The 18,753-nt window shown below is 44.2% G+C and overlaps 1 protein-coding gene across 2 annotated transcripts in view; it reads left to right on the forward strand.

Annotated features, from left to right (window-relative positions):
• CFAP70 (cilia and flagella associated protein 70) overlaps positions 1–17,536 on the forward strand; it is a 33,412-nt gene extending 15,876 nt beyond the window's left edge. The window contains exons 13-29 of one of the 2 annotated variants that reach the window (XM_083711992.1): positions 397–488; positions 1,038–1,098; positions 2,405–2,596; positions 2,842–2,973; positions 3,513–3,638; positions 5,017–5,150; positions 6,105–6,220; positions 7,035–7,223; positions 8,812–8,937; positions 9,112–9,219; positions 10,259–10,362; positions 11,375–11,527; positions 13,456–13,617; positions 14,109–14,198; positions 14,316–14,417; positions 14,836–14,883; positions 15,639–17,536. In XM_083711992.1, coding sequence (XP_083568118.1) covers positions 397–488; positions 1,038–1,098; positions 2,405–2,596; positions 2,842–2,973; positions 3,513–3,638; positions 5,017–5,150; positions 6,105–6,220; positions 7,035–7,223; positions 8,812–8,937; positions 9,112–9,219; positions 10,259–10,362; positions 11,375–11,527; positions 13,456–13,617; positions 14,109–14,198; positions 14,316–14,417; positions 14,836–14,883; positions 15,639–15,719 — 2,016 coding nt within the window. In that variant the 3' untranslated portion in view covers positions 15,720–17,536. Of the gene's footprint in view, positions 1–396; positions 489–1,037; positions 1,099–2,404; positions 2,597–2,841; positions 2,974–3,512; positions 3,639–5,016; positions 5,151–6,104; positions 6,221–7,034; positions 7,224–8,811; positions 8,938–9,111; positions 9,220–10,258; positions 10,363–11,374; positions 11,528–13,455; positions 13,618–14,108; positions 14,199–14,315; positions 14,451–14,756; positions 14,884–15,638 lie in introns of both variants that reach the window. The other variant, XM_083711991.1, reaches the window with a different exon arrangement.
• The last annotated feature ends 1,217 nt before the right edge of the window (positions 17,537–18,753 follow it).

Consider the following 18,753-nt stretch of genomic DNA (forward strand, 5'->3'; position numbering starts at 1 on the left):
GACCCAGAAGTGTCTGCGGACAATGCTGGCTCCCGGCCTATAGAGTGAGATGAGCACACAACCCTAGAGTCTGTCAAGACTGGCCAGTAAGGGCAGGGGTACCTTTACCTTTTTAACTCACCTAAAGCTAGCAGGAAGGGCACAGCAGGTGTTGATCGAAATTGGAATCACTGACAGATTCATCTGTTGAATGCAACGTGAAGGCAGAGAAACAGTTAATGTAAAGCCTATGGTGGCCAGAATGCTTGTTGCTATTAGGAATTCCCACCCTCCACTTCCTCTTTTGCACTGGCCGGTATATGGTGTGAGAGAGATGCAAACTGTTTAATCTTCATCTATGAAAATGCTCTTAAGATCTTAAGACTGAGAAAGTGTCAACCTGCTTTGTCTTTTCAGCAATATATAGAGAGCGGGACGTATATTGTGATAGAGTTTGCGTTGGACAAACCTTTGGTGCCCAAGCGTTTGCCAGAGGAGCTCGCCAACCGGTGCGCATGGGCAGTGATCTGGGGAGGGAGGGATCTCAAGGAACACTTTCTATAAAATTTATCATGTATCCTAAAGTGCTCTGTAAATTCTCCTTCAGTGGAGTGGAGGAGGTTCTCCTGAGATGGGTTATTCCTTCCATTTGCTCCATGGGCAAGGCCAGGCCAGTTACGACAGATTTTTAATCTTCCATGGTGTCCTGTTCTGACCATGAGCTAGAGTGGAAAACAACTGAAGGTGGCACAGTCAGTTGGTTGGTAGCAAGAAAGGTCATGCTAGAGTTGTAGGACCTTGGACAGCTCCAGCAAATTGCATGCTTTTACAAAGGTCCTATTCACACTATCATTAGGGCTGGGAGAGAAATTAGATTCTGTTTGCATTTAAAGGCAAAATGACCCTAATGCATAGTTTTTGGTCTGGGTTTTAGTCTGGGATCTGACTTGCCGAACTCCTGGCTCATAGACTTAAGTGTTGGGATCTGGGTCTAGGGTCAACATTTGTGTATAGAATTGCAGACTAGGAACCCACTGAATTTTGTCTTGCACATACAGGGTAAAGGAGATGATTCCTCCACGCCCTCAACTCCCTCGAAGGACTGCAGGAGCTAAGAAGGTATAGAGCAGAATAAGTGTACTCACGCAGCTTTCTGTACTCTGCCTGGGGGAGTGGGGAATTGAAAATTATGTGCTAGGAAAAGTTTAGTGCTGCAAACCGAATAGTTTGCACGAACGTGCATATTATCTCTTACTGTGTGTAATTTATTTTGCCCCACTTGACACAATTTATTCTGGTTTGCCTTGTTATGGGGACTTAAGCAGCACACAAAAGCTGCACACACACACACCCCGACCACTAGAAATATTGTTCAGTCACCCTAGGGCTTCTGAAAGCTCAACAGGCATTGTCTTCTTACACATACTTCCAAGCATTTATGTGTTACCATGAGAGCTATAAACATGCCTTTAAAAGGGGGAAGGGGGAGGAAATAGAGAATTGCTGGAAATCCTCATTACTGCATTAAGCAGATATTTTGCTTCCCTTTAGAATCACGACACATACACAGCCCTGAGAATTTGGTTAAGTGGTACACTATCAGAGTCTACATGCCACTTCCTTATGTGGTGAGTCTTTGGGCTGAAAGCTAACCTGTCTCCTGATTGGAGGTCTGTGATTCTGAAGGGATCCTACTCAACTTGCACACATTTGCCAAATAAATTAAGAATAAAAGCCATGTACAGGGTTCCTGATTTATCTTTGCAGCAGTCTTGTGAGGTAGGTTAAACTGAGACACAGGCCCAAGGTCTTCAGTGAAGTTCATGGCTGAGTGAGGATTTGAACTGAGATCCCCTTGGTCCTCCTAGTCTGACTCTGTCTGCCATGCTGTGCTACCTCTGGCATGGGATGACAATAAACACTGTCTCTTGCTTTCAGCCATCACCCAGCTGTGCTGCCTGTGCTCCTACTCTAACACCCACGATGGGTTTTTCCGGTCTCAGTTCTCTTTCAGTGCTTTGATGCTCCAGAACATACATTGCAGCAGTTTTCCTTATCTGGGTATCTAGCACAGACTTGCACTGCACCTTGCACTTTTTGGGGAGGGAAGTCTTTCAGAGACTTCACTGGTGATAAACTGGTATATTCAGTCAGAACGGTTCTTTCCAAGCAAGAGTTCAGATGAGTCACTCGTTGTCTCAGTCTTTTCTTAGGAACATAGGAAACTGCCTTATGCTGAGCCAGACAAGTGGTATTTCTAGCTCAGTATTATCTACTACCCTGACTGGCAGTGTCTCTCCAGGGTTTCAGACTGGGGTTTCTCCCAGCCCTATCTGGTGGTGCCAGGGATTCAACCTGGGACCTTTTGCATGCAAGACAAATGTTCTCCCACTGAGCTTCTGCCTTTATTTCTCTGTCTTTTTAGGCAGTAGAAGATTACCACACTCAGGTCACCAGCATTGCTGAGGCCATTCTGGATGAGTATCACGAGCTGTTTGGCAGGCAGTTGGTTGAAGGGTATGCCATTGACAGCCACACCCTGGAGAACCAGAAATGCCAGCTCAACTATGAGCTCAACAGCTCTGGGAAATACTTTGCATTTAAGGAGCAAATCAAGGTATAAGCTCCATTTCAATTCATTTCTTTCGTACATGGTTGTTACATCAGTGAATTTCTTCATTGCTTTCTGTGATAAAATGATACCTTACTGAATCCCCCTGCATTTTAAAAGCCTCGTTTTCTTTAAATCTCATTTAGCCCAATAGGGGATTAAAACCTGTATTTTCTGGATTTCTGTCTCCCCACTCCCAAAAATGTGTTTGAGTCCTTTGGGGTCAACTGGAGGGTTTATGTTCCCTGCAGCATGCCGTGGTGAAAATTGTGCGAGAAAAGTACTTGAAAACAACTGCATTTGACAACTTGGACCAGCTTCAAGCTTTTCTGAGTGAGCTGTACGTGTACCTGGTGGATCAGATGCATGTTGCTCTGAATCAGGTAAGGCCAGCTTGGAAGAGAAAGGCACACCTTAAAAAGTGTCAAATCTACAAACCATTGTTTTATTCTTGGGACTGTTTGAGGACTTGTCAGAGGTTGGAGTAAGAATCAGTCTTGGAAGCTGTTTATGTTTTAATCGGGATTTTGGACTGTCAACTACTAGTTTATGGCTTCTATACTGATTCTGGGGTTGCCCTACCACTCCCTTCTGCCCCAACCAGCACAGTAGTACAGTCGTACCTTGGTTGTCAAATGCCTTGGTATTCGTACATTTTGGTTCCCAAACGCCGCAAACCCAGAAGTGAGTGTTCCAGTTTGCGAACGTTCTTTGGAACACAAACGTCTGACGCAGCTTCCACAGCTTCCAAATGAGTGTAGGAAGCTCCTGCAGCCCAGGTGGCTCTGTAACCCCATCACATATTATTTACGCACCAAGGGGCAACCTTCCAAGCACCCCATTATTACTGAAAGTCCCATTCAGGTGTAAGCCTCTGCCATTTGATCCGTAATAGTTGCATTATTCTCTTACCTTTGGGCAGGTGCTGTCCCAGCAGACCCCCAGCCCTCCTCCTCCCAGCTTTACCACTTCCGAGCAGCTCCGTCTTTTTGCCCGCGAAGCCCAGAACAACGGAGACTATATCTTGGCAGCGACTTACTACCAGGAGGTAACAGAACTGCTGCTCCTCTCCAAGCAGCACAGCTGCAGGAACAAAGAGTCTCTCTGGTGTTAAGGCAGAATTGGAGACGTTTAGAAAGGATGTTTTCATCATTTGCATTTTAGGATGTGTTAAAAATCCTAAGGGGCTGTGGGAGGGTGGTTGGGATTTTTTTGGGGGGGTATCCATGTCTTTTGCAGCTAGAGGCAAGATGTGAGAGAGGTGGGATTTGAACCAATACAGCCCATTTTCTTGGGGAAACATAGGGGGTGCATATTGTTCAATAAGGTTGTAAGGCCCAAAACTGAGGTGGTAAAACCACTCCCAGGCTGTATGGCTTTGGACTGCGGGCAAAGGATTACATGAGTAAATGCTCCTCCATTTAGAACTGCCCACACATGGAAGGCAAGTATATAAGGGAGAAGTGTTCTATACCAGCTTTCTCCCTGACATGCTAGATTTCTCTGTTCTGGGTCCCCACCTCTTCTGATGGGAAACATTCAACCATGCATCCACCCCTGCTCACAGTTCATGCCACCTAAACTGCTCTTTTTTTGGACTAGGCCTCATTGACTGAGATCCTGAGCGTCAGAAGGAATATTTCCCCGATAAGATTGACTAGTAATGACCTTTACTGTTGAGTGGGTGCATGACAATGCCTACTTCTCTAATAATGTGTGACTTGGCTTGTTTGTATAATTGGCACTATTTTTATTTTATTTTTTGCTTCTTTAGCACCATTTATTTTTGAAAGATTTCTATTCAGTCAAATGGTCTCCAAGCAACTTGCAAGAAATCTAAAACAATTCAAGAAACGCTGCTCATCCCTCACTAGTTGGGTGGCTAAGAAATGTGGGGGGGGGTGAATGACGCTGAAGAGTTTTCCCCAGGCCTCTGCTGCTGTGTACTGGAAGAAACATTCCCCTGCCTCAGTCCTCTTTGCATGTACTGCCAAGCTAAATATCACAGTCTTGTGATTTGTGGCTCTTTAGCTCAGCAGTGGGGCTCTCTGCTCTGCTGCCTGGAGCCGTATGCCCTTAGGCTCTTTTCAGGTTGTGGCACATAGGGCTGCTGGGCAGCTGACTATGCTGGGCTAGATGGATCATCTTTGGTCTGATTCAGTATAAGGCAGCTCCAGTAAACTTATAGTTAGATGGACCAGAGAACCTCTGCAGGGGTTTTACCCAGGTTCATAATGGCTCACAAACCCTGAGGCCGAATTAAAATCAAATAAGACTAATAGGATGTTTGTCAGCCTTCAGAATTTGGAGCATGATCAGGTGACTCATCAGAAGGATGGAGCCCCATTTCTAATGTGCAGTTTTTATCCATTCAAAACCCTGGAACATCCGGGAGTCAACTTACGCAATGGTGTTTCCATCTCCAGAGATTGTCTCGTGACCGCCAGGATATCCAGAGTTGGTTGGATTATGGCACTTTCTGTCTGCTGACTGAAAACTATCTCAAAGCCCAGGAGTGCTTCCGCGAGGCTGTTAGCCTGGACCCCAATCACCTACCCAGGTAGTACTTGGTATCAGGAGGCAGGCAGGGAGGGGAGATGTGCAGCCTTGTTCAGACAATTCTCATGGGGCAAGAAAGGCTTTGTGTAGCTGAGGAATACTGAGGGCATTTCTCCCCTCCAGCTAAAAATAGTACAGTATACCGTAGGTGCAACACTTGGAGGCTGAGCTGTAACCTGTCCTGATCCCACACCTTTTTTTAAAAGGGAAATAAAAAAAATAGAATGGCTGGGCACATGGGCTTCTGTGCATATATATGTCACTAGTGCTCATGCTGCCGCTGTCCTGCTCACAGTCTGTTGTTGCAAGCATCAGCACCTTTGAAGGTGACCTGGAAAGTACAACTAATCCTGAATGCAGCAGCTAGACTGGTGACTGGGAGCAGCCACCAAGACTACATGAAAGACCTACATTGGCTCCCAGTATGTTTCTGAGATGCATCTTCAGCATATTATGAAAACTAAATAATGAAGATGTTGGGTGCAGCTGTGCACCCTAGTATTCTGCAACCTAGTAGCTGCTACAGAGAATGTCTTCTGTGAGGGGAACCTCTCCAACAAAAAAACCTTCTGAAGCCAGTGGAATTATCACGAAGTGCCCCCTGGGTGATATTAACACCCAGGGAGGCTTGTAGGGAAGTAGGGGGTCTTTCAGATATTGGGTTGAACTTGGGTCCCATGGAAATCAGTGGGGTAAGTTAGTCATAATTTAAAGTGCAATGACGGGAGACATTGGGTGGTAGGCAACTAAGTTTTACTCAGAGTAGAGTCATTGAAATTAATGAGCATGGCTAAGTTAGGCTCATAATTTCAACGGGTCTAGTCTGAGTCACACTTAGTTGCCTTCCATCCTTACTTTAGTGGGAACACTCATAGGCTACACTGTGCAGTGGGCTCTTGCTTGCTTGCTTTTTGCAAGTGGGCAGCTGCTTCAGTCTTTGGTTTTGTCTGCCCAGCATACTGCTCTGTGGCATCATGGCTGTGATGCTGGAGAACTATGAAGATGCTGAGGTCTTCTTTGAGGACGCCACCTGCTTGGAACCCTCCAGCATTCTGGCCTGGACCATTTTAGGTAGGTCAGCTGGATTTGCTGGTGTGGTCTTGTTAATGAGCTTTATCCTGGTATTCTCTTCATCGGTACTGGGCACACCTCTGACATCGTAGGATTCCCTCTGCACACATACAGGAACTTTAAGGCTCAGGTACATTTGTTCACAGGCAGGTGTCGGTTTTATTCCATTTTAGTTCACCATCCGCTCTCTCGCCTATTCCAACCCAGCACATCATCCGCACTGCCTTGGCTGCAGAATCTGGGCATCTCTTCCATGGGTTCAAGTTACATATACACTATGCAAGCATGGACTCTCACGCCTGGTGTAGAATGATTTGAGAATCCCAGAGTGGGGGAACAAGCTTCTAGCCCTTATGAAGACGAACAGTATTTATTTCTCATCTTTGGAAGGGATTTCTCTTTTCTTCCAAAGAAGTGGTTTCACAATAACAACACCAGCACAGTGGGCTGTCGCCAACTAAGTCCTACTCAAGAGTAAACCCATTGACACTCATGTTCCTAAGTTAGTCATGTCTATTAACTTCAGTGGATCTACTCTAAGTAGGACTAGTTTTTTGCCTTTAATATATTTTCATTAAAATATTTTCCATATGTAACGAGACTACATGCAGTGTCTCTGTTTTCAAATCGTAGAGTCTTTCATGCAGGTTAATTACCCCCCCCCTTTACTCCCTGATGGAAAGGAGGGTGAATTTTATCACCTGCTTCCTGCACGACCCATTAAGGTGCCTGGCCAGCTGGGGGCACTGCAGGTTGAGAGGCTCCCTCCCACCTCCCAGCAGTGATGCAACTCTCCTGTTTGCCTTTCCCACAGGGCTATTCTATGATATCCAGGAGAACGACATTAGGGTGGAGATGGCGTTTCAGAAGGCTTTCAAACTCCAGAAGGCTTCTCTCCAGAAGGAGCGACCTCCACCTGAGGTTGGAGATGCAGCAGTACGAAAGGTCTCCATGTCTCCTTCAGCGGTGGAAGTTCTTTCTGTTTCTGCGGAGGAGGAGCTACGTAAGCTGAGACTCTGCCTGTAGGGAATTTGTAAACCATGGGGTCTTGGAAAAGGCGCAGCATGTTCACAGCAGGTCAAAAATATTCATGTTCACAACAGACAGAATATATTGTGCCAACAGGGACATCATCTGTGTCTCTGGGATTAGAACTCTGTTTATCCCAAAACATTTCTTTCATCTTTCTGAAAACATATTTTCATGACTACAGGCAAACCCAATTTGCATGAGGATTGCAGTCTGGGAGGTCATTGTGTGCATCCGTTAAATAGCATGCAATTGAAACACCCTGTTCTGCCCCATCCTGCCTCTGCTCCAACTCTGCCCTGCCCCCTTTCTGCCCTTTTAGGGACATCTTTTATGACGTTTCTAGGTCCCTTCTGAGTTTGGCACTGTGCAAGTGTGTGCGTTTCTGCACATACTGGTCATGCCTATAATCTCTCTCACCCTTCCTGGACTCCTTTGCCCTTTCTGAAGTGTTGGTTTTGCTTCTTGATCTTACTAGTGTAGGGGTGGGGAACCTGACAGGCCAGATCCTTAATTCACCTGCACCCGGGGGTGGGGCTTCAACAGGGGGTGGTCCCATCCATCTGTCAGTCACCTGATGTCATAACAACACCAGGTGATTGACAACTGTCAAAAGTTTAAAGGAGATATCTGCATTGGGGAAATACTGTGTTTGGAGGAAGTGGTTTGAATCCCCAGTGCAGCCAGCATGATGGGACTTGGAGGGCACAGACTCCTGTTCCCTGGCTTAAGCATTTGCTTTGCACTCCTTCCCAAGGCATCATGGGGGCTTGTACAGTGGTGCCCCGCAAAACGAACGCCTCGCAAGACGGAAAACCCGCTAGACGAAAGGGTTTTCCGTTTTGGAGGCGCTTCGCAAAACAAATTTCCCTATGGGCTTGCTTCGCAAGACGAAAATGTCTTGCGAGTTCCTGCGGGTTTTTTCCCCTTCCCCCCCTTTTTCTAAGCAGCTAAGCTGCTTATCAGCTGATCCGCTAAGCTGATAAACCGCTAAAAGCCGCTAAAAGCTGCTAAAAGCCGCTAATAGCGCTAATCCGCTAAGCTGTCAATGGGCTTGCTTCGCAAGACGAAAAAACCGCTATACGAAGAGCCTCACAGAACGGATTAATTTCGTCTTGCGAAGCACCACTGTAGTGTCAAGAAGCTGCAGGGGCATCAGATGTCAAGGAAATAAGCAACTATCCTACTTTTAAAAGGATCTGAAGGCAGCCCTGTTTAGGGAAGTTTTTAATGTTTAATGCTGTATTGTGTTTTTGATATTCGATTAGGAACCACCCAGAATGGCTGGGAAAACCCAGCCAGATGGGTAGGGTATAAATAAATTATTATTATTATTATTAATTAAAATAACAGCAAGGCTGAGCTCCTCAGTAACTCTAGCTAACCCAGTAAGTTCATAGAGAACTCCCAACCAATCGGCTTCTGCAGGCAGGACATGGGATCAGGGGGTGTGGGTGTGTAAACTCATTCCTCCTGTACTGAGACTTGCTATCCAGTTAGAAATATGCAAAGATAGTTTTGTTTTTCTTTGACTTTTCTCATTTTTCCGGATTTCCCCTTAGCATCTGTTGAAGTTTCAGACATCCCAGAGCCGCCCACAACCATCCATCGGGCAGAAGAGGAGAAACCTAAACTTGCCAGAAAGATGTCCCTGGCTCCCAGTAGATTGAGGCTGGCGCCTCCGAAAGGTTTGGGACCACAACCTTGGGCTTGGAGAGGGTGTGACTGTTCCTTGAAGAAATAGAATGAGCTACAACACCAGTCTTGATGTATAACTGGGCAAAGCTGAATGTCAGAGATCTGAGAGGCAGAACAAGATGTTCTCGTTTTGATTTTTCTCATTTTTCATGATTTCCCTTTAGCGTCTGATGATGAATCCTTTCACCGCCTGCAAGAAGAGGAAGGAGTGCCTAAGATGTCCAGGAAGATGTCGATGGCTCCCAGTAGAATGAAGCTGCCTTCTCTGAAAGGTTAGGGGCCACAAGCTTAGGATTTGAGGCAAATGATGATTACGACTGGGAAGCAAGAGAATGAGCTGCAGCAGAACCACTCTTGCTGCACAAATGAGCAAAACGACACCAGCAATCTAAGGGGCAGAGCTGCCAAAATCAAAAGGATGTGCTTGGGTGGTCATAGCAGGGTCTGGATTGCATAGGATGACCTGTCTAATGGACTACTAGCCTGCATTTGAACAGAGTTTCTGCTCCGGGGTGAGTGAAGCCAAACAAAGCAGACCTGCAGACCTGGATGGACTGATTTCCATTGCTGACTACAGGCAAACAGATGAACTGCAGCCATTTCGCTTTTCATTGGCATTCTCCTAAGTGCTGTGCTTATTTTGCATTTCCTCAACTTGCTCTCTTAACATAGGCTTTTGTCTTGGCTTAGGCTTCACGCCTGGGTTGTGGATAGACACTGCTGGTGGTGTTGGTCGTGTGGGGACCAGGCACACTTTGCAAAGTGGATGTTTGCTGAAAACTTTAAATGAAAAATGAAGATGTGTATATACTGCATTTATTTAATAAATTGAGTACAGTATGATTGCAACTTATGCACGTTTAACATGTGCAATTTCAACTTTACACAGGAGAAGGCTAGCCAGCTGAAATTGCACAAATTAAATGCACAGAAAGCAGAGAGCTTAAAAGCTCTTTTTGCACAGGGTTTTCCCTTGCGAGATCTCTGGGGGACTTGGGTGGTCCCATGAGATCTCACGAGAGCATCTCAGAGTCTTCATGAGAGCATCCATGAGCCTGGTATGCAAGACAAAGAGCTTCAACGCTCTCTGCCTTGCTTGGGGGGCAAGGCCAGCTCAGTGCAGGACTCTGTAAAGGTAAGGATGCTTGTGCAGGGGCAGTTCCAAGGGGATGGCTTGAATATAGGCATTCTTGCATATACATGCCATCCCTGGAATAGAACCCCTACCCAAGAAGCGATCATACTGTACTAAAGAAAGGCATCTAAGGTCTGTTTGTTGTTAAATTCCTTGAATTCCCTGCTTCATTTCAGAACCCAAGGTTGTCTTTGAAACAGAGCCTCCCCCTCCCCCACAGCCCACCACCACCATCTTCATGGAGACAATTAGCTTTTTGATGGACGTCAATGCCTTCCAGGTGAATGTGGAACTAACAGGGCAGGGGGTGGGCAGGGGGTGGGGTGGAGGCAACTGCAAAGTAGAGCTGCTCCCTTTCCATGGGGAATCAACTAGTGCTTCATGTTTCATCTGGTGGATTAATCAAATGAGACTCCACTGATTAATCATCAAAAAACAGACAGGGAGGGCAAGTTTTAATCGACAGGAATATTCCGTATTTTTCGCCCCATAGGACGAACCGTCCCATAGGACGCACCTAGTTGTTTTTTGGGGGAAATAAAGAAAAAAATCATTTCCCCCCCCCCAGGCGCGGGGGAAGCCCGAGCTTCCCCCGACCCCAGCCCCGAGAACAGCCTGCTATCCGCAAGCCTAGGGAGCCTGGCGGGAAGTCGCCCCGGTCTCCCCAGGCTTGCGGAGAGCTGCGCGAAGCCCCAGCGCTCTTCAGCGCGCCCCAGGCTTTGGAATGCAGGCAGCTCTGCGCAGCCCTCGGGAGCCCGGCACGAAGTCGCTCTCCAGGCTTCAGCGAAAGCCTGCATTCACCCCATAGGACGTACACATATTTCCCCTTCATTTTTGGAGGGGGAAAAGTGCGTCCTATAGGGCGAAAAATACGGTAAGTTGGGGGAGCATGTGTTTTACTTCTTTTCCGCTTTTTGATGATATTTTGGTTGTGCATTCATGAGGGGAGTGAAAAATGAAACCTTCAAGGTGGCTTTTCCTTCTAACCATAGGCACCAACTCTGTGGGTTCTCTGGGTACACACTATACATTTAAAGCTCTTCCTTTCCCTCAAAGAATTCTGGGAACTATAGTTTACGCCTCACAGAGTTACGAGCTTGACTCCAGGTAAGCTAAATTTGGAAGCCAGAGGCCACAGCTGGAATGTGGAGCAGGACTGTGTGGAACTGATAGGTAGGAGAGCAAGAGACAGCAAATTTAACTTTGAATGAAGGCTAGCGTCATCTGGTTGAGCAGGTCAGGAGGTCTTCGTGGCTGCATAACAAACCCTGGGGCTGGCTTTTCCTTCTCAGTTTGTTCACAGGGCATTGGCACATGAGCTGCTCTGCCCTCAAGGAGGCCCCAGCTGTGACTACTACCTGGTGCTGGCCCAGACATACATGCTCAAGAAGGAATACAGCAAGACAGAAGAATGCCTGGAAATGGCCGTCCAGATTGATTACCTGGCAAGTATCTATTTTTAGCACCCTTTCGTTCCGCTTACCCAGCATCAACAAGACTGGCACCTCCCAAAGAGCCGCGCCCGAACATCACGTCAGTGATGCCAGATATTTGTATTTGATTCCACTGTTTACAAAAAAGGGGCAGCAATTGTGTGTGATTTTATATGTACACACACACACACACACACACACATATTCTCCATAGACCTCCCCAAACTGGGAATAATATGTCATGTATCTGACAAAGTTGACTCTATTCCACCAAAGTTTATGCTGTAACTTTTAAGGGGGCTGAAGACTCTTAGTTGTTTTTCCTGCAGCCAACTAACACAGCTGCCCTTTCGGCAACATCAAAAGATAAGAAGAGCCTGGGTGCTGGATCAGGCCAATGGCCCATTGAGTTCAGCATCCTGTTCTCACAGTGGCCAACCAGATTCTACTGTGATACAAGGTGTGCTCCTTCTTCAAGGCTGTGGGGCATTTGCTGCTAGCCTACTGATCTGAGACAGCAGCACACTGGAGTGATGAGCAGCAGCAGCAGCAGAGACCTTGGCAAGCGGGTTGTTGCCTCTGTGCAGGACAGAGAATCCCTGTGTAAAAGTTTCCTACAGAAAGCATTGAAAAGCATTGAAAAGCTCAGAATGTCTGAGGAGTGCCCAGTTCAGCTGGGAGATGCAAGGCATTATTGGCACGACAGCGTAAGTCTGGCAGACCCCTGGCGGGGCCCTCCAGCCAGCTTAGCCCTTCAAAGCCTGGGGCAAGTGTACCCAGCTGCTTCACTCTGCACAGACCTGACCACATCCTTTGTTTCTGAGATGTTTTTTAACCACTGCCCTAGTCAGACTCATTCTTCTGAACCCTCCGACCCCCACCCCCTTCTTCCTTCCTTTCTTTTTTTTAAAAAAAATTATTTGTTTGGTTTTTCAGATTAAAATTTTACAAACATATATATATATATCAAACATAAATCATAAAAACAAGATTCCTTTCTGCTTCCTTGGGATTTTGACACCTAGAATTCCTAAAAGGAAGGTTTCAGGTTTTTTAGCAAAGGTTATTTTAAACATTTTTTCCCCAACTCATTATATCTCTTTTCCCAAAATCCCCTTACTACCTTACATTTCCACCACATATGATAAAAGGTGCCTTCTTTTTCCTTACATTTCCAGCATACATTTGAGCCTGTTTTATACATTTTTGCCAATTTGCTAGGAGTTAAATACCATCGATACATCATTTTCATATAATTTTCTTTCAACGTATAACATGCCGTGAACTTTAAATCCCAATTCCATAACTTCTCCCATTCTGCCAGTTGTATATTATACCCAAAGTCTCTCGCCCAGTATATCATTACTGATTTGACCTGTTTGTCTTCTGTATACCATTCTAATATTAATTTATACATTTTCAAAAGTAATTTTGTTTTATTCTCTAGCAGCTCTTTTTCAAATTTAGAGATTTCAGTACAAAAACCATTCTACCTTAAATATATTCTTTAATTGATAGTAACCAGTCAATTAGTAATTCTCTTATATCTTCAAACCTAGTTCTTTGCACATTGCCCAACCATTTCTCATATTCAGTTTTTTTTAAGGATATCGCTTCTAATGGGGAGAGCCACCAAGGTGTTTTTTGCTCTATTAAATTTTTATATTTTTCCCATACTTCATAAACCGATTTTCTTACAACATGATTCAAGAAAGCTCTATGTACTTTAACCTTGCCATACCTCAAATATGCATGCCAACCATAGCTGTCAACATTTCCCGTTTTTTAAGGGAAATCCCCTTATTCCGAATAGGATTCCTCACAAGAAAAGGGAAAAGTTGACAGCTATGATGCCAACCACTTATTGCATGGAACCACTTGTGCATGGAACCGCTTATTCCATTTCCTGCCACCATTTTTATTTTATTTTTTTTGTGCAGAATCCAGAGGTTTGGGCTCAGAAAGGGCATCTCTGCTACCTGACTGGGGACTTTGGCGAGGCAAAGGCCTGCTATGAGCGGACCATCAGTTTTGTGACTGATGCAAAGGATATGCATTTTGTCTACCTGCGGTTAGGATCCATCTACTTAGAGAGGAAGGAGGTGAGGAGGCAGAAAATGGGGAGTTCAGCAGGACACAGAAGAGCTGGGTGGGCTGGCAGTCTTGCATGAAATCTGAGGGGAACCTCTCCTACTCAGACTGGGGAGGCCTGTTGCCTTCAAGCCCTGGAGGGCCACTGGACTAGTTGAATCTGCTGCCCTTTAATGTGCTTGTTTTACATTCTGGCATTTTAAAGGCTATTGTTTTCTGCTGGGCAAAGTTTTTACAATTATGTTAAGTGCTCGTTTCAGATTGTATTGGTTGATTTTATCTTGTTTTAGTAGTCTTTTTTGTTTGCTTTGTTTGTTTTGATATTCCTTTATATGTCGCCAACAGTTACTGAGCAGCTAATAAATATAATAAAAAAAACACAATGCCCTAGTTCTCTTTGAAACGGTGTCTAGAGAAGGCTTCTGTCAGGAACTAAACTAACAGTATTGTGTCAATGGTCATAGCATGGAAAGTAATTTGCCAACCTCTGTGCCTCTGACAGTATGACAAGGCAAAGGACATCTACCTGCTGGCCAGTAAGAAATCACCTTCCTGTCTCACATGGCTGGGAGTAGGAATTGCCTGCTATAGGGTAAGAGACTGATGCTCTTTAATCCGGCTGCGGTGCGCTCCCACTGCTGATGCTTGAAGCCAAGTGCACAGCACATGGTCTTACATTTTTAATTAGTCTACTTCTCCCTCTCTAAAGCTCAAAGAGATGGTGGAGGCAGAGGATGCCCTCTCCGAGGCCAATGCCCTCAACAACAACAATGCTGAAGTGTGGGCCTATCTGGCTCTCGTCTGCATGCAGGTGAACTCTCAAGGGCCTTTTAACCCACAAAAGGCACATCTGCTTTTCTTTACAGCAGTGTGAGTATGTTAGGTGGAGGGTTTCAAGGACGCTCTCAATGGAAACAGGTACTCAACCATTCTGATGCCCAAGCTTAACATGGTTCTTCTGCGTATCCAATGATGCTATTTATCAAAACAGAAATGTGGAAAGAAATTTGGTGTCAAACCCCCCCCCCCAACATTATTTTTCTTTTGTTTGCCTCTATCCTCAAGTTGACAACTAACAAGTACTTCATTGGGGAGTGGTGTTTCTCTGCTGTCCATTCTTTTTCTTAACCCATAATTAAACCCCTTGCAGTTTCTTGCAACTGCAATATTGTGTTGTAAAAGATCAGCTTACTGTGGACTGCTTTCTTCTTCTTCTTCTTCTTCTTCAGGGTGGAAGGCAGCTGGAGGCAGAACAATCCTACAAATATGCTGTCAAGGTTTGTCACCTTATTCTCTCTTTCACAATTTTTAGATTTGTGGAAAGGTGTTATACTTTGGTTCAGAAGCAACCAGCAGGTGTGACTAGCAAGTCACAAATTCTTTAAGCCAGGATTAATTTAGTCATCAGTTTTCTATATATATTTATTTTTAAAAGCATATCCCTCCTTTCTATTTCTTGAAAAAATGCAAGGAGGCTAAGAACAAGAAGAATGATGAAGCAGTAACAAAACCATTACAGTACAAATAAATGAAGGTGACACAAACATGAGTATCAAGTAAAATCAAGTGGAAAAACCTTTTGGGCATGAGCACTAACTCACATAGTACTCTCTGTGACCAAAGTGCTATTCTGTACACTGGTTGTATTTTAAAGTCAATGCAAAAAAGGCTGTTCAATGTCCGTGTGTAGACGTTATGCTATATTTATATTATATATCAGGCATCATTGCGTGTTCCGAATGTTCCCATGATGAAAAGTGAGACACACACTGAAAATGGTACTGAATTAAATGTGGCATTTCTCAATCAGTTGCTGTTGCGTGCTGCTATCTCATCACCATCCTGACATGATCTATCACATCAGATGCCAGCTTTTGGCAGGCCGACAGTGAAAGTATTTCTGGTTGTCTTGTGTGGCCTTGAAGTAGGGATTAACTGGCCCAGCCTTCCTCCTTGAACCAAAGCATACATGACAGATCTTTAAATAGGTGCTTGATTTAGCCTCGTCTCATCCCTTCTCCTTCCATTGCAGCTGGAGCTGGCCAACGAGGAACTGCTCCAGGAGATCCATCAGGTGCAGTTAGACGTTGGCTTTGGCGATCCGTCTTTCTGAACTCTTCCAATTTATGGACACTTCGACTGTTTTGAGCAGGGGGTGAACAAAGAGTTGGGTGTTATGCGGTAGGAAGATATGCCAGATTTCTATCACTTGGGCAGACCAATCCACAATGCCCTGGTATTTTTTTGCTGACATTTATTGTATAAAGAAGAGGTGGAGAACCCTGTGGCCCCCTCCCTTGATGTTGCTGGGATTCCAATTCCCATCAACCCCATCTATCATAACCAACAGTTAGGGATTGATGGGAACTGGAGTCTAGCAAAATCTGGAGGTTCACCCTTGGTATAAGAAACCTGGAATTTTCAGGTGACAGCTTTCTAAGCATCTGGGAGCAAAGTGGGATGTCTTCAGAAATGCCAGTATCTTCTTCCTTGGGACAACCCCATGCGCATGGCAAGGATTTTACTGCACAGAGTGCAGAAGCCATGCCATCGTTGTCACCTACATTGTTACAACTGCACAGTCTGTTCAGGAGATGCTACATCTCACAGCTGAAGCAAAAGAACACAGAGGAGATTGGGTGTGATGCAGTATTTCTTACCCGTGGCTTCTGAAACAATGTCCATGGGTGCAAGCACATACAGATTTGGATTGGACTGGATTGGCTGAGCCACACAAATTGGTCATAGAAGGATCCTGCGAGTGGAGGCTAAATCCTTGGAGACTTGCAGTGCACAAGATTGTCTAGGGATAAGTGGTGCAAATGATCCCTTTTTTCTTTTTCTTTTTCAATAGCGTCATTGTATTTTACGCTTTGTATTTTTGTATTTTTACTTTCTGTTGACATGTTGATGGGTTGCGTTTGTTTTGTGAATTGCATTGGGTGCTAAGTAAGAAGGTCAAAAGCTGCAGAGAAATTATTTTACACAGAGAGAGAGAGACCAAAAGCAGCCGCTTGGCTTTAGGCAACAAAAATGTCGTTTTGATTACATTCCCAGGCCGTAATCCTTTGCATGCTTTCCTGTATGCCCCATTGAATCCCATGGGACTTACTTCCAAGAAAGCACACACAGGATTGGCTTGCTCATGCTACTGTTAATGTGATGTGCATTTTATGATTTATGCCTATGACACTCTAATTGTTTCACTTTTATTTTGTAAATTGCCTTAAATGCAAAGTTAGAAGGGTATACACTATATAGATATAAATATTTTTCTGTGTGTGTTGTTTTTTTAAAATGCATATCTTGTTCTCACACCTGCATCTTTGTCAGGAAAAGCAAGTGAAACAGAATTCAACAATGGTCACACAGATACTCACGCATCTTCACTTCTAGGCATTTATCAGAAAAGACACTTGTGTGGCAGTTGGGTTTTTTTGTGACCTAAGTTGTTAGGCTTGGATCCCCAAAAGTCATATGCAGCAATCCTGAGTTTCTCTACATGGTTTATGTTGATGTTTTGTTTGCTAAGACTCTTCAGGTGACGTGGTTAGTTCAGGAGGGGCACAGTTGGCAGAAAAATTCTCTCTTACATCAGTTCTTGGAGCTCTTGTGTGATTTCTTTTCTGAGGCTTTTGGACTCCTTCCCAACAGATTGTGCCCTTTTCATTTTCTCTATAACTTTCAGCCCTATCAAAGTCTGTGTTCTTTCTGGGTCCTTGTCCATCCTAGGAAATAGTGTACAAATGGAATGGGATTGCAATCGTGTTGCAGATGTATCAACCAGAAGAATTGGACATTTTTTCATCTGACTTTGGAAATTTCCCAAGGAAAGGCAAGAGGAGCATACAGTTTGAAAATAACCACTGAAGCTAGCTCATTTCTGTTTTTAAAATAAATATATATATTTATATTTATTAATTTACAAAATGTGTTAGCTATTTATCTTATTTTTTAAAAAAAAGTCTGTAATAACCCACAGCTGTTAAAAATCTACATGGAGTTGAGATTTAAAATTTACAGCTTGTTATACCCTGAAAGAAAACTTCATGACAATGATAGTACCTTACACCAAGTGGATTAGCAAAAATGTATAAATCAGTCAGGTACTTGCTGGAAGTGTCAAGAAATGGAGGGTACTTTTTATCATATGTGGTGAACTTGTAAAAATGCAAAGGAATTCTGGGAGATGATATATAATGAAACGGGGGGGGGGGTGTTTAAGTGGACTTTATCAAAAAGATCAGAAAGCTTCCTGCTGGGTATATTAGGAACATAAGTCCCCACAGACCAAATAATTTATTTCTTTATGCAATTACAGTAGCCCGAATGGCATATGCTCAGAAATGGAAAGAGAGAATGACTTCAACAAAGGAGAAGTGGCAGATAAAATTAATGGAATATATAGAACTGGCAAATTAACAGGAAGAGTGGAAAATCTTTGCAGAATATCTGAAGAATTATGTAAAGCAGGACAAAGTGTTAGCAGGATTAGTTTAAATTCAGTTTAAACTTTTAAAACTATAGGGGGAAGGGGAAGTTTGAATAAAAGGGGAAATGAGAATATGCAATTTTAATGGATAAACAAATGAAACCATGGGAGGAGGGTAAGAGAAGTCAATGATTGAATGTTAGGTGATATTCAGTGCGAGGTGAATTGTAATGAAAACTATAAAAAAAAATCTGTAAAAAGGGGGGGCGGGAATAAAAATTATAAAATAAAAAAACCTACACATCCTTTATATGATATAGTGGCTAACGTGTTGACTTTAGACCAAGAAGACTCGTGTACAAATCCCTGTTCAGATGATCTGGGTCAGCCAGCGCCGACCCCCAGCATAAACATACACACATGCATGTTTGAGTTCCCTCCATCATCATCATCATCATATTAACGGTATGTACCCTCTTTTCTCTGTCAGGGTTCAAGGCAGATAAAAACAAGAACTGTTAAAATCTGGCGACTTGCCAAGGTAATGCCTGCCCCCTTATAAGGCAAACATCTTTACCAGAATGTTTACAAAAATGCTGAATCTCACAGCCTGTGCTTAGTTGATTGGCAGAATATATCACGTTATTCAATAATCCTAGCACATTACACGCACAATATTACTACAGCTGCCGCTCTCCAAACGCCGATTACCTGC

This window comes from Podarcis gaigeae, assembly GCF_964106915.1.
Source record: "Podarcis gaigeae genome assembly, chromosome: 14".
Taxonomy (NCBI): Eukaryota; Metazoa; Chordata; class Lepidosauria; order Squamata; family Lacertidae; genus Podarcis; species Podarcis gaigeae.